Source organism: Colobus angolensis, unplaced genomic scaffold, assembly GCF_000951035.1.
Source record: "Colobus angolensis palliatus isolate OR3802 unplaced genomic scaffold, Cang.pa_1.0 Scaffold54, whole genome shotgun sequence".
NCBI classification, from domain to species: Eukaryota; Metazoa; Chordata; class Mammalia; order Primates; family Cercopithecidae; genus Colobus; species Colobus angolensis.
In genome coordinates this window covers 7675940-7691993 of record NW_012118932.1, presented here as the reverse complement: position 1 = coordinate 7691993, position 16054 = coordinate 7675940, and the positions used below count along the sequence as shown (strand labels likewise).

The 16054-nt window shown below is 47.7% G+C and overlaps 1 protein-coding gene across 1 annotated transcript in view; it reads left to right on the top strand.

The window, feature by feature from the left end:
* KIAA1211 (KIAA1211 ortholog) overlaps positions 1-16054 on the top strand; it is an 82802-nt gene that overhangs the window by 60264 nt on the left and 6484 nt on the right. Inside the window, exons 4-7 of the mRNA XM_011961245.1 lie at positions 500-664; positions 3648-3716; positions 6200-6382; positions 7049-9695. Coding sequence (XP_011816635.1) covers positions 500-664; positions 3648-3716; positions 6200-6382; positions 7049-9695 — 3064 coding nt within the window. The remainder of the gene's footprint in view (positions 1-499; positions 665-3647; positions 3717-6199; positions 6383-7048; positions 9696-16054) is intronic.

The following is a 16054-nucleotide window of genomic DNA, read 5'->3' as shown; positions in this document are numbered from 1 at the left end:
GCAGAAGTATAAATCTTCAAAGTGAATATGTCCCAAAGGGGCTGGAGAGTTGCACCAACCTTTAGGGTCTTGATTTCCCTCACTGGTTCTTACATTTCATGTAACTATTTTCTATACATTTTTTTTTGCACTTTTAAAAGGCTTTTTATATAAATGAATTTATAGGCTAATCAAAAATGTTTGTCATAACGTATATCCCAACTTTTGGTTCAGAAAATGTGGCCACCATGCCCACTGGGAAATGTTGGGATCTCCGTGAAAGAGGTGGCTGGATGAGAAAGCTCATGGCTTGAAGGTGGGAAAGAAAAAAGAAAAGAAAGTAGAAAACAAATTAACTTATTACAGGATGGCATCGTGGTTTCCTGGCATGGAGTTGAGTCTAGAAATCAGTCGTGCACAAGGTATGCCTCAGCGCTCACTAGATATGCTGGAGAGACTGGTTGTGGTGATTGTGAACTGCTTCACTGCTTCAGAATGTCTTTCTTCTGTTTCTCTCCAGCAACAGTTGGGCAAGAATATCAAGTTTGGGCAGCGGCCACCCAATGCCATTCCCATGAAGAAGGCAAACAGTGGAGAGGCTAGCTTAGAAGAGGATCTGTTCCTGACTGGTCCCATGGAAATTGTGACTCAGCAGGACATCATCCTCTCAGATCCCGAGAACAAGGTAAGTCTCCTCCAGGGAGTTACTTGATTGATTGCTCATAAACCAGGGCAGGATATTGGGCCTCCAGTAACCCTGGGGTCTTCAGTGGGGGAATTAGAGGGAGGATCTTTTCTGATAAGTGGCTCAGGGCTCAAGGGCACTTCCTGGTAGATGTCCTGACCTGTAGCCAGCAATGAGGATGGGGAGAAAGAGGAGACATGCCCTTTGCAGGCGGTCTTCCCAGTATCTTTCACTTACGCTTCAAGGCTTATGCCTGCCTCTTCTGGGAAGCTGTACCTGGCCTCACCACAAGCTGTACTATCTTCTCATGCCTTCACTGTGTGTCTTCACCATTTTTTACGTGTCTATACTCCCTATCTATGTCCATGTAACTGTTTTCTCTCCATCTCTAAACATGGGATTCCTTGAGAACAAACTGGGTCTGACATATCTATGTCTCCCTAGGACTGAGCCACTGCCTGCTTTGCAGCACTGCATAATTATTTGTCCAACTGGACTAATTTAAAGGGAAATGAAGAAAGAAATGCGTATAGGGGCTCCATGAGACAGAAGACATCAAACAGGCCAACTTGAAGAGTACCTAGCCTGCAAAGAAAGTCACATTGCAGCACCATCCTGTCTAAATTTGATCTCTTGACACTTTGAGCATATCCTGAAATGAGAGTTCTTCCAAAGCAGCAGAAAAGATGCCCTTAGACCTCTTAGGGAAAAAGGAGCAAAGTCCAACCAGTAGTGAGTCAGGAATTCTCTATGTGAGGCACTGGAGTTTCACTTTAAATAAATAAATAAATAAATAAATAAATAAATAAATAAATAAATAAAGCATTCTCTAGGCTTTGCCCATCAGGACCCCTGGGATTTTGCTGGGCGTTATTAAAATGGGCATGCCTCAGAAGAAATCATGCATTATCAACTCATGCGTCATAAGAGTAGTGAGAAAGATGAGTGATTTGCAGAGGCAAGTGGGGAGGGGATGTGAAAAAGGACATTCTTCCCCTGTTGCCCATTGTGACACCTAGCACCCATGCATTGACACCCTTTGTGTGATAGGTCAAGCAGAGATGGGCCCATCTCTCCCAGCAGGTCTAAAATTGCTCTTTCCAACCTCTCCAGTGCTAGGCAGCAGCAACAGCCATCGCCTTGGTGCAGGGATATCCTGAGGTCTGAAGCAAATGTCCTCCCAGTTATTGATGAGCTCATAAGTGCTGGGCACTATGGCCTAGGGGATTGTTTGTTCAGCAGGCACTGTCTCAGATATGGGTGTTACAGAGGTGAACAAGATTCTACAAGGGGCTCCCCACCTCTGTAGTTTACACCCTAATGAGAGGGTGTAACAAACAACAAACAAGTCAACAAATATATAAATAGAATCATTTCAGATCAAGAAAAATGCTGGGTGCACAGAAATAAAACAGGGTAATGGAAAAGTGAGTAACTTGGTGGTGGAGAGGTCTCTTATTTGGATGAGGAGTATAGCAGGACCCTGGTGGGGGCAAGGAGGGAGGGTAGAGCGAGGTGCCAAGCCGGACTGTATAGACCATGGGAAAAGGGTAAATGCTATTTTGAAGATAATATGAAGCCTTTGAGTCATTTTAAGCAGAGCAGAGACATAATCTGATTTGTATTTTCTGAAGATCCTTCTAAGTGTGGTGTGGAGAGCGGATGGAGGTAGGGCAAGCTGACGTTGCTCTGGAAGGGAAGAAAAGATGCTTTTGTAAGAAATGGCAATACAGGATAGATGGTATCACAGGGGCCAGGCACTGTGGCTCACACCTATAATGCCAGCACTTTGTGAGGCTGAGGTGGGAGGATCACTTGATGCCAGGAGTTTGAGAACGACCTGGGCAATATTTTGTAGAGACCTCATCTCTACAAAAAGTATAAAACAGGCTGGGCGCAGTGGCTCACCCCTGTAATCCCAGCACTTTGGGAGGCCGAGGTGGATGGATCACCTGAGGTCAGGAGTTCGAGATCAGCCTGGCCAACATGGTGAAACCCCATCTCTACTAAAAATACAAAAATTAGCCAGATGCGGTGGCACATGCCTGTAATCCCAGCTACTCAGGAGGTTGAGGCTGGAGAAGAGCTTGAACCCAGGAGGCAGAGGTTGCAGTGAGCTGAGATCATGCCACTGTACTCCAGACCAGGCGACAGAGTGAGACTCTGTCTCAAAAAAAAAAAATATATATATATATATATATAAAATTAGCCAAACGTGGCCCATGCCTCTAGTCCCAGCTACCTGAGTGGCTGAGGCTTGAGCCCCACAGTTCTAGGCTGCAGTGAGCTGTGATTGTACATCTGCACTCCAGCCTGGGTGACAAAGTGGAGACCCTGTCTCAAAAAAAAAAGAAAAAGAAGATACCACTATAAGAGGCATAGTGAGCCATATGAAAGGTACAAATGACCTCTGGGGGTCTCTTAGGCATGCCTAGGACATGGGGGTATGAATCTTTAGCCTTTTTCTTCTCCCTTTCTGCTGTTTTCTTGGCCCCTCCCTGGTCTTTCACCTTCTCAGCCTAGCTCTTTGCATGTGGAGTTGGTAGGCCTTCTTTCTTCTCACTCATTGCTTAGATGGGGGAGGTGTGGCTGGAGAAGGGGCAGAGGCAGCCAGCAAGGCCAAAGCATTGAGGTTGGAGGCCATGTATGAGACACAGCCCTGCACCCCAGGGAAAGTGGCCGTTGAGCTACTCGCATTCTCTCAGGCAGTGGAGAAAAACACAAAGGACCGAGACTGGGGATTACCCAGGTGGGAAACACGTTGAACTTGGGGAGAGGCTGGTGCATCCTCTGTGTCTCAGGTAGTGCTGTTGGAGTTTGGATATTAGCATAGTCCCCACTGGGACTCCTGCTGGCTCTCTGAGGCCAGCTGCACCCCTGTGTAGAGGAGGGGGCGGCCCTACCCAGGCACAGACAGTGTCTGGTTATTTGCCCAGAACTTCCTGTTCAGGCCTTTGACTTGAATGCTCTCTTACTGTTCCAGTCCAGTGATACGCCAAGTTCTCTAAGTCCTCTGAATCTCCCTGGAGCTGGAAGTGAGATGGAAGAGAAGGTAATATGATTTGAACTTATTTATTTAACTTCTTTCCTTAGTTAACTTTCATCTTCTCCCCCCTCCCTTTATTTATTTATTTATTTTTTTGTGTGACCTGCTGCCTCATTTTCCATTCATAAATGTTGCCTACATATATTTAAATTCCTTCAGAATGCCACTAGTGACAGATGTTGGAGCATCTGTTTCCATAGCAAGGCAACTGCTGGAACTGAACTCTGCTCTGAAAACTAGCCATACTCCCAGCATGCCTGTGTTTGGGGTCCTAGAAGTTGGTAGCTTTCCTCAAAGGATCATGTACTTCAAGACCCTGTTAATTGATTGAAAAAGGCATTCCAGAATACCTGAACTCCAGTCCGTAAGGAAATTAGTCCTCTTATATTTAGAGAAGTAAAACAAAAACAAAACAAAAAAGCACTTTAGCATTTCTCTACTTTTATTTTGTTTTTTTAAACCTGAGACTTTACCGGCAGGAGTGTAAGAACCCTGTGGACTCTTCTCTCCGGGCACCTCTTCTGTAGGAGCCGATCTGCCCCACTGAGAACCTTTCATCTACACAAGGGGACAGACATCCTCCCAAGGCCTGGCAGACAGTATAGGAAGTAGGATCTGCTCCTGAAGAAGGGGATGGCTCAAGACAGTGCTGCCACCCAGACAATGAGGAAGCCTGCTGGGATAACTAGAAACAAAGCACAGCACTTAAATCTCAGCGTCAAGTGCTTATCTACGTCTTCAGTCTGTCACATTTGGCTCCGACTCCTTTTTCTCATGCATCTATTAGGGGATGGAAACAAATGTTTAATTCAGCAACAGCTCAGAATCTGATGCCTATCATGAAGATAACCATAAATAAATGAAAGCTAGAAGGCCAAAGGCTGATTTTTCTGTGCTTCTTGTTATAAATTAATATGTACTGAGCATCCATTTTGCTGTTAGAGCTAGCTGCTTCGTCTTTCATCTTTTGTGCATAAATATAGAAGATAATTGCAAAATGCAAGCCCTTCCGCTAAACCTTACCACTCCATGCTTACAGCAGGAACAAACAGATAAACCCTGGCCACATTGGAGCTGCTGGCATAGTGCTACGCCCCCTGCAATACTCTGGCATTGTGTGGCCAGGAGCCCTTTGCTTGCTGCCAGCCTGTGAATTCTCTGTAGGTAGAGGCGTGCATTCCTACCTTCTGATTCAGTGTGGCCTCTGGGTTCTGGCTGTGTCACGCACTCTCTGATCTTTCCAAATCTACACTTCATCTGAGGTTGTGATTTTTTAGTGATTGCATCTGTATTCTAGAGCTGCAGGCCATTCCACAATTCATCCTTTGAAGGACCGCACTTCTCCCCGTGGCAGATTTTTGCCGCTCATTTTTCTCATCAGGTCCCTCTTCCTTTTATCTTCTCAGTGCAGTCAGTACCCTGAGACTTCTTTGGAGTGGTTGTACCAAAACTTTTTTTTTTTTTTTTTTTGAGACAGAGTCTTGCTCTGTAGGGTAGGCTGTAGTGCAGCCTAGCGATCTCACTTCACCCTCTGCATCCTGGGTTCAGGGAATTCTCATGCATCAGCCTCCCCAGCTGGGATTACGGGTGTGCACCACCACACCCAGCTAATTTATTTTTATTTTTAAAATTTTTGGTAGAGATGGGGTTTTGACATGTTGGCCAGACTGGTCTCGAACTCCTGGCCTCAAGTGATCTGCCCGCCTCAGCCTCCCAAAGTGCTGGGATTACAGGTGCGAGCCATCGCGCCCAGCCATACCAAAACATTTTTGCTGATCAGGAATTTCATGTTCCAGGTATAGATGTTTTGCTTTATTTTCCTTCATTCCTTCAACAAATATTTATTGAGCACTGACCAAATGAGGTTTGCTATGTGGATGTAAAGGGGACCCACACAAAGATGAAAAAAGACACATTCCCGGCCTCAAAGGGACTGAGTCCTGTGTAGGAGCTGAGGCATATATGCAGTGTCTGAGAGTTTAATGGTTCTTAGCACAGAGGTGATCTAGTCCAGGGACCAGCAAACTACTCATTAGTTTAGGCTTTGTGACATGAAGCTACAAGTACTCTCCTTTGTGCCACTCTTCCTTCATAGCACAAAAAGCAACCAAAGACAATGGGTGTGGCTGTGGCCCGGTAAAACTCTGATTTTCCAAAACAGGCTGTGGGCAGGATTCGGCGTCCTGGCTATGTTTTGCTAATCTCAGAGCTACTCTGAACCTCATATTAGTCAAAGTAGGACAACTAGTTCCTAAAAGATATATGACCTTTAAAAGTTAATACCAGTGGACGCTGGCGGAACAAACAGTCAGTGTCCTTTGGTTTCAAAACAGGTGTTCATTTCATTTTCCAAGGAGTCCCCTCTGCTCACCAGCATTCCCTGGGTCAGGCTGGGCAAGGCACGCACTGGAACGAGTGCTACCGTTCTGCGATTTCCTGCAGGTTGTCTTCTGATCCCAACTGACTTTCTATTTTAATCTCTCCTATAGGTTGCTCCCGTTAAACCATCTCGGCCAAAAAGGCACTTCTCTTCTGCTGGCACCATCGAAAGTGTCAACTTAGATGCCATTCCCCTGGCCATTGCTCGCCTGGACAACAGTGCCGCCAAGCACAAGCTGGCTGTTAAGCCAAAAAAACAGAGGGTGTCAAAGAAGCACAGGTACCTTGCCCAGGTGCGTAGAGCCTGCCCAGGCTGACCAGACAGGTGCCCTTGCCTACTGGGCACTAATTCTACAAGTGGGTTGGCATTGGGGTGGAGCCATGGAAAGACCTGAGTGTCTCCCCATCGGGAACTTGAGTGTGTGACGGTGTTGGGGAATACTCAAGCCTGTTTACTTTCCTCGCCCTTTCTGCCATGAGGCTGGTGGACCTCAGAGGGAGACGGTGCTTTTGAGGGACTCCAGACCCGTTGTGTTTGCTTTGCAGTGGAAAAGTGGTTTAGCCAATGCTCCCTCAGTTTGACTAGGATAGGCTTCCAAGTCACAAGCTTCAGGGGACATTGATGAAGTCCAAGTCTCTTTTTGCTCATCTATCTAATGCTGGAATATTGGTTTTCCCCTTGTTTATTCATATTAAGAAAAGGAATTAGGGAACGACAAATAAAGGAGCTGTGGGGGGTGGGGGGCGCGGAAACAGAATACACGTCCTTTCCTCCATTCCCACGACAGAGTCTTGCGTGGGGTGATCAATGCCTGAGTTTAGCTATCCCTGAACTTGAGAATACTTGCTTCCAAGTGTTCTTGAGAAATTAAGAGGGACGCTGGCACTGTGAATAGGAAAAGGAACGACTATGGGTGGAGAAAGGAAAAAGCTAATTGTGTTTCCCTTCCCAATGTTAGGATCCACAACATGAGCAAGGCGGCCTTGAGAGTCGGCCCTCCCTGGACCAGAACGGACACCCAGGCGAGGAGAAGCCAACGTGGCAGGAAGAGGAACCCAATCCGCTGGATTCCGAGGAAGAGAGAAGACGCCAAGAAGACTACTGGCGAGAATTGGAGGCCAAGTGCAAGCGGCAAAAGGAGGAAGCAGCCGAGAAGAAACGCCTAGAGGACCAGAGGCTGCAGGCGCTGGAGAGGAGGCGTTGGGAAGAGAACAGAAAGCAGGAGCTCTTGGAGGAGGAGGGCGAGGGGCAGGAGCTGCCTCTAGAGGCGGAAAGGGCGCCGCGGGAAGAGCAGCGGCGGAGCGTGGAAGCGCCAGGCTGGGAGGACGCCAAGCGGAGGGAGTGGGAGGAGCGCGAGCGCCTGGAGGCCGAGGAGGAGCGGAGGCGTCTGCAGGCCCAGGCCCAGGTGGAGGAGAGGCGGCGGCTGGAGGAGGATGCCAGGCTGAAGGAGCGGAGGCGGCAGGAGGAGGAGGAAGGGAGATGCGCGGAGGAGCTCAGAAGGCAGGAGGAAGAGGAGCCCGAGGGATGGGAAGAGCTGGAACAGCAGGAGGAGGAGGAGGCGGAGGCGCAGGGGCCGCACGATGAGGTGGAGGAGGTTGGGGAGGCCCGGCGGGGCCCGGAGGAGGAGGATCTGGAGGGAGACGAGGAGGATATGGAGGGAGAGGAGGAGGAGGGCCAGGCGCACCTGGAGGACGCGAGGGTCCAGCCGAGCGAGCTTCTGAACGACTTTGAGGAGAGGCCAGAGGAACAGGAACGCCTGAAAGCCGAAGTTTGCAAGGAGCAGAACCCAGAGGCCGAGCGGGGAAAAAAGCAGCAGGGAAGGAGCAGGGATTTCCAGGAGGCCGATCGTCCTGGGCCCGAGGAAAAGAGAGAAGGGGACACGGAGCCTCTCCGGAAACAAGAGGGGCCCGTGGAAGCCGCGCAGCCTCCAGTGGAGAGGAAAGAAGCCGCCGCCCCTGAACAAGGCCACAAGGTGGAGGAGCTGCGGTGGCAGGAGGTGGACGAGAGGCAGACCATGCCCCGGCCCTACACGTTTCAGGTGTCCTCCGGGGGGAAGCAGATTCTCTTTCCCAAAGTCAACCTGAGCCCCGTGACGCCCGCAAAGGACAAGGGGCTCACTGCTGCCCCCCAGGAACCAAAGGCCCCCAAAGCCAGCCCAGCCCAGCACGCGCTACCCTCGTCCCAGAGCGTTCCCCACACCGCCATTCTGGTAACGGGCGCGCAGCTCTGCAGCCCGGCCGTCAACCTGAGCCAGATCAAGGACACCGCGTGCAAGTCCCTCCTGGGCTTGGAGGAGAAGAAGCACGCGGACATCCCCGCTGGGGAGAACCCTCCCCGAGGCCCCGGCGACGCGCGGGCGGGCAGCGGGAAGGCTAAGTACCCCCAGGAGTCTCCCAGCGGCGCATACGCACTCGCAGAATGGGCTTCCATTCGGTCCAGAATCCTGAAGAATGCCGAGAGTGACCCGCGCAGCAGCGAGAGGGACCAGTCGAGGCCCGGCGATGAGTCCACTCCCAGGGGCCGGTGTGATTCCCGCGGAAACCTCCGGAAGACTCCGCCAGTCAATGCAAAGTTCTCTATTATGCCTGCCTGGCAGAAATTCTCCGATGGTGGCACGGAGACCTCCAAACAGAACGCGGAAGCTGAAAGCATACGAAAAAGACCCATGCTGGTACCCAGCGAAGAGACAGCCCCCCAGCCTCCTCCTATTGGTGTTCGCGAGCTCGGGAAGGGTCCGGAGAAGTCGGAGATGCACCGGGAGCCCGCAGACACCACCGAGGGATGTAAATTTGCCAAAGACCTCCCGTCTTTCCTTGTCCCAAGCCTTCCTTATCCTCCGCAGAAAGTGGTGGCCCACACAGAGTCCACGACCTCTTCGGACAGTGAGACTGCAAACGGGATAGCAAAGCCAGACCCTGTGATGCCAGGTGGGGAGGAAAAAACCTCACCGTTTGGAATAAAATTGAGAAGGACCAACTATTCCTTGCGCTTCACCTGCGACCAACAGGCAGAACAGAAGAAGAAGAAGAGGCACAGCAGCACCGGAGACAGCGCAGATGCCGGGCCGCCTGCAGTGGGGAGCGCTCGTGGAGAGAAAGAGATGGAGGGTGTGGCCCTCAAGCATGGTCCATCCGTCCCCCAAGAACGGAAGCAAGCCCCCTCTACCCGGAGGGACTCGGCTGAACCTTCCAGCAGCCGCTCTCTTCCTGTGGCCCACCCTGGGCCCCCACCGGCCAACAGCCAGACCCCGGCTCCAGAGCACGACAAGGTAGCAAACAAAATGCCATTGGCACAGAAGCCAGCATTGGCTCCCAAGCCCACCAGTCAGACCCCACCGGCATCCCCACTTTCCAAACTGAGCAGGCCCTACTTGGTAGAGCTGCTGTCTCGCCGAGCGGGGAGGCCGGACCCAGAGCCAAGTGAACCGTCCAAGGAGGGCCAGGAGAGCGGTGACCGCCAGCCACCCTCGCCCCCAGGTCCCGGGGAAAGGAAGGGACAGAGGAAGGACGAGGAGGAAGAGGCGACAGAGAGGAAACCCGCTTCCCCACCTCTGCCTGCCGCTCAGCGAGAGAAACCATCCCAAACACCCGAGGCCGGGAGGAAAGGTAAGTAGCTGCAGCGGGGGAAACTGCTTCCAGCCGAGGTGTCAGAGCCAGGGCATCAAGGAGAGGTCCACACGCAGGTTCGTGAGAATAATTTACCGACAATACAGATTTGAAAAAGGAAAGTTTTGTTAGAACGCTGCAGAACAAAACAATGGGGCGCCTCAGTGAGAGAACTGAGTGCCCTGGTGGATTTCCCTTAGGAGCATTTATGGACCTTAAATCAGGAGCTTAAGGGTAATTGGAAGGATAATTTGGGCCACATGAGCCACGTAGGTCATGATAAATGATTACATTTGTGGACATTTTGGCGCCTTAATGTCAGCAAGGGTTGCAAAATGAGTGTTGCCATGACATTCCAGAGATGTCTAGAAATTCTAGTTATAAAAGTTGAAAATCCTGGAACCAGATGCCTACATTAGATACTAGGGAATTTTAATTCTGAATTCCCCAGATAAGGAGTTCTGCCTCTGGATGGTCTGTTTGATGGTCACCAGGTGGTCTGCGCTCCTTGTCTGCCTCTGTCCAGCTCATTGACTATGTCACTGCTGGAACCAGAAGTGCCCAATGCCAGAAGTAGCCAGTGGAGCTGGTGTTGGCCACACCTTCATTAATTATAGAGGCCGGTGTGGGATTCCCGAAAGACACTCGTGAGCCATGGTAAGGCTCTTTACTTCTCATTCTTTCAAATTTGGGAAATACTGACTGACTCTGCAGTGTGTCTGCAGTTCACTCTTGGTAATACTTATTTACACAAGCAATAAAAGGTGCCAACACTTAGATGAATGCCTTTTCGTTTGGCAGTAGAAATTGAAATAATAATCCCAGTGACTGAAGATGTCATTAACCATTTTGAGGGGGCCTCACAGTGATGATAAAACTGGAATGTCCCCGACCAGTGTCTTCACTGTATCTGTGGGCAGTAGTGGCACCATGATGGCAGGTTAGGGGACTTTAGGTGTCTCCATCAGGCCTATGGATCCTCTCTATAGGATAATTGACTATCCCCATTTTATGTAAAATGCTCTGCAAATGCAGCTTGGGTCCCCCCCACCCCCACCCCACTGCCCAGCTCACCACTGCAGAGCCCTCCTACAAAGAAATTTTGGAGCAAGCCTTACCTCTGGCTGGCCCTGGTGTTTCTTCAGATTCAATGTTTGGGCCAGCAAAGCTGTCAGTTGGATTAGCTTTTGTGCCCCTTCAAAAGAGAACCTTCATCTGATACTTTTTCTTTTCTATTATGCAGAGTGTAGGAGGTAAAGTATGGGTCAAAGCCAAAAGTTACTCACATTTCCCAGAGAAATTGTCCCCTGAGGTTTTTTTGGGAGGAGTGTTTTCTCCTTTGTTCAAATGTTTAGATTTGGGGCAATTTTTGCAGAGAAATGATTTGTTTCCTGAGGAGTGTTGGTCTGGTTACTTGCCTTTACAGAAGACCCCATATATCCTATTTTATTGTATTATTTATTTATTATTATTAATATCTAGAGACAGGGTCTTGCTATTTTGGCCAGGCTGGTGTCGAACTCCTGGGATCATGCATCCCTCCTGCCTCCGCCTCCTGGTAAGTGGGACTACAGGTGTGAACCACCGCACTCAGCTTGTCCTTTTGGAATGGTTCACTTGCTTGGCCTGGTTTCCTGGACAGACATGTGGATCAGCAGTTTGTAGACCATTTCTCTCTAATGATTGCTATTTGTCCTGCTGAATTAGGGGCCCAATTTTGGTTTTGCCACTAGCGTTTGTGGCACTGGCTTTCATGGTATCTGCAAAGTCTCTTTCACAGCCTTGTCTGCTATGTCACTTGCCTTTTCCAAAGAAGTCATGCTTCTGCTCACTTCTTTCTCTTAGGGCTGTCCCCTTGACTATTACAATTTTCTCCCCAAATCTATTACTGTCCCTGTTTTCCCTCCCAGGGGAGCCAGTGAGGACAGATTCTGGGCTGTCACACTCTGCTATTTGAATTTTTCCTGATTCAATACAGAAATAGCCTGAAAGCAAGAATCAGTCTCCATTCACTGGGGTTTTGTTATGCAGCTTACTGCTGTAGGCCAGGACTGGCCAAATTTGTTTGACTGAACACCCCATAGGGATAAAAATGTTAGGCAAGGACCTCCAATTTATTTGTTGGTTGTATACATGTAGTACCATTGTCAGCTAAAACCCCTGGAGCACCAGCTACACTTACACTTAACAACAGTGGATCTAAATCTGCAATTGCAAATCATGGTGCTATTTTTTATTCTCTTTGGCCAACTTCTTGTTGGATCTGATTTCTTTGGAAATAGCAGGCAAACAGCTCATCAGCTCTGCTATTTTCTCATACTTGTATTATTAGTAGTATATTTTCTGCGGGACTTTCTCTGTGCCATATCCCATTTGTCCATTGTGGAAGGGATCATTTAGTTAAAAGGAGATATAAACTCGCCAAACTGCAGAACCTCCCATATGCTACATTCAAGAACCATTGAGAACAAAAAGCGCCCACCGCATGCAGCCCCACATAGCCTTCCCAGCTTCCCTGGAGATTCTTTAAACATACCATTTGTTATAGATAGCCTTTGAATATACGGGCTATGGGGTCACTGCCAGTCAGGGTACTAAGTATTAAAAAAGCTTGATTTTGGCCAGGCATGATGGCTCACGCCTATAATCCCAGCACTTTGGGGGGCTGAGGTGGGCAGATTGCTTGAGCCTACCAGGAATTGAGGACCAGCCTGGCAATGTGGTGAAACCCCGTCTCTACAAAAAATACAAAAATTAGCTGGGCATGACGCACACCTGTGGTCCCAGCTACTTGGGAGACTGAGGTGGGAGGATTGCTTGAGCCTAGCAGATCGAGGCTGCAGTGAGCTGCGAACTCACCACTGCTCTCCAACCTGGATGACAGAGTGAGACCTTGTCTCAAAAAAAAAAAAAACAACTTGATTTTGTTTTTATCCTTACATTTAAAAACAGAGAAATAGAAACTCTAATCTTTCTTTCTTAACTCCAGTAAATTGCCTTTCACATTTCCTGTGATATACGCAACTTTTTTGGAGACCAGTGCTTTATAAAGACGTCTGCATTCCCAAGACTGGGGCCAGTGAGGACAAATATGTAGGTTTGTAGGGTGTTGACTCTGAATCTACCTGGTGAGATTAAAACAGCAATGATAATCCCCGTGTGCTTGTACTATAAATGCTTTCAGGCCAGGCACGGTGGCTCACACTATAATCCTGCAGTTTGGGAGGCCAAGGCGGGCAGATCACTTGAGGCAAGGAGTTCGAGATCAGCCTGGCCAGCATGGTGAAACCCTGTCTCTACTAAAAGTACAAAAAAATCAGCCAAGTGTGGTGGCAGGCACCTGTAATCCCAGCTACTCAGAGGCTGAGGCAGGAGGATTGCTTGAACCCAGGATGCAGAGGTTGCCGTGAGCAGAGATTGTGCCACTGCACTCCAGCCTTGGTGACAGAGCAAGACTCCATCTCAAAAAAAAACACAAAAAACCTTTCATTATACATAGCATCTCATTCTGAAATTCTAACCTGCTTGTGGTGGATAGAACAGAAAAATAGCTTAGTATCCCTTTCTCCAAGGAATGCCCTTTGGGAGTAGTGACTAGAACCCTGTGATCCTTGCTCATCTCCTCAGAACTTGAAGAGGCAACTCAGGTAGACTATGATATGCCTGTTCACTGAGTTTAGAATGAGAGAGAATGGGTTTATATTGGAGCAAAATACATTTTTAATTAGGAATGTTGAACTCCTCAATTAGATTATGCAATTGACTATCTTTCAAAACCTTGACTGTAATAAGAGATTTTACTGTGTTTGGATGATTTCAACACTAGTCATCCTTTGTGCTTCATCATTTACAAAGTTATTTACATCATCTCTTTCGGTGCTCACAGCACACAGATAGGTAGGTAATCTTGGCTCCATTTTACAGACATGGACAGCAGTATCTGAAAAGTTGAGTGACTACTTGCCTGCTCCCCGCAGTGGTAATGATGACACATGGAGGAGTCTTTCCTAGGCTAAGTGATATTCCGTTATCACAGCCCCATCATAGTGTGAGTGATGGTCCAGTGCTGAAGCTTCTGAATGTATACTCTATGGTATGGGTGACTTCGCCATCTTTGGTGCCTCACATGGAGGTGGGAGGCCCTTCCATCAACTTCATAAAATAATAGCAGTAAACCTTCATGATCCCAAAGCAACCTCTACTTTGGTAGCAAAAACCTGTCAGGCCCTGGCCTCACCCTAAGGTGGACTCAGTTATATGTAAACTGGATCTGAGTTCCACATTGTGGTCTTTCACTGCCATGTCTTGTGCTTCTAAGAGAACCTCTTTAATGATCTGGGTCCCTTTTTGTCACTGAATCCCAGTTGAGCTAAGCCTGGTCAGTGGACATTTCTCCTACCAATTTTGCCAAATGCAGTATCTTTTCTTTGCTGTCTTTTCATTTTCTTTGGTGTTGGTAGATTTCTGCTGGTCTCTGAGGTTCTGCAGGCAGTTGTGGAGGATAAACAGTTTTTTTATTATTCTCCCATTTTTGAGAAGTGTCAAGAGAAGCACTTGTGTGGACCTGGCATTGGGGTGAAACACTGAGATGAAGGAGACCCCCCAAGGCCAGCTCAGCTTCCACATCCACATTGTACCCAGCTGTTCCAGTACTGCAACCACCATCTTCCCTCCTCCTCCTACCCAGAGATTTCTTTTTTCAAATTAGTCAATTATAAATTTCATTACTAATACTTTAAAGGCATTTTGACCCTTGCAGTAAACAATAGTCTAAGTTGTTGGCAGCAAACTGGCTGGTTGTTTCAGTGACCTTCCCAAACAAGTTCAGATTCAATGTTTAGCCAGAATCAGAATTCCCTTTGGTATAATAGCTTTCTGTAGAAATCATTTAGATCTTGGCAACTTGGCTTTTAGAAGTTTTCTAAAGAAGTGTTACAGGGACCTGGAGTAAAAAAACAGAAATCTTTAAGTTTCACTGTAAAGCAGAATGTTTGAGGTGATGAATTGTTTTTGATTTTCTGGTTAACTAAAGATGAATCAAAAACTCTTTGAATTTCAGTTTTGTTTTAAAATACTTCTAAGAGGTGTCAGTTTTATTTTCTGTGCTAGATCATAACTTAATTGTTATTTGATGATTTAGGGATATTGCAGTGCCCTAGGCTCATTATAAATATATGAATTATCTTTGTACAGCATTATAGATCTAAAGAATATAGAAAAATAAGCAGAATCTGCCCCCTGTTCCTTTTTGCTTGAATTTCTAATTTGAATTTATTTTCTCATCATTGCTGTTTCTTTTCATTCTGGAGTACAATATAAAATCCAGTTGACTGAGAGCCTTGGGAGTAAGTTTCTGGACTACCAAAGGGTAAACTTCTATTGGATTTCAAAAACAATACCATAGTGAGCCCCTTTCCTTTGAGATTTAGATTCAACAACTGATTATCTCTGAACATGCGTAATTTTTACTTGAAGGAAAAGGAGATTCTTGTCTCATAGGCATATAAGAACAGCTCACTTTTGTAGTGACCAGGATTTGCCAAGAACTGTTGTAAATGTTCTGGTTCCCAGGATCTCTTTTAATTTTCATGGCAACCCAATAAGGCATGTGCCATTATCATCTCCACTTTCTAGATTAGAAAACTAAATTTTAGAGAAGTTAAGTAGTTTTTGTAAGATCATCAAAGATCAAATCCAGGTCTGCTCAATTTCAGAGCCTAGTGCTCAACTTGTCACACCAATCCCCTGTGAGGTATTCACCCCCAATTACATAGGTGAGACAGTCAACCGTAAGAAAAACAGAGACTGAAGTCAGAAGGCCTATGTTCTAGCTTCAGAAGCCTGTGTACTAACTGCTGAGTGACCATGAGCATGGCACTTCGTGGCTGGAGTACTCACATCTATTAAATGAGGGCAGTGGACCAAAATCATGGGCTTCCCACAGTGTTCCTCAGCTGTTCCATTAGGCAGAGTGGTGCCCCTTTTTCATCTTTCCAACTTTGGAGTTCCATGTAGTATGTTCTTTGAGGGGAAAACCATGGTTCCATGGCTAAAAATAAATTTCATTTAAAGCAGTTAATTAGGGCCGGGTGCAATGGCTCACGCTTGTAATCATAGCACCTTGGGAGGCCAAGGCAGGTGGATCACTTAAGGTCAGGAGTTCAAGACCAGCCTGGCCAACATGGTGAAACCACGTCTCTACTAAAAATACAACAATTTGCCAGGTGTGGTTGCGGGTGCCTGTAATCCTAGCTACTCAGGAGGTTGAGGCAGGAGAATTGCCTGAACCCAGGAGGCAGAGGTTGCAGTGTGCCAAGATTGTACCACTGCTAGAGCCTAAGTGACAGTTCAAAACTCTG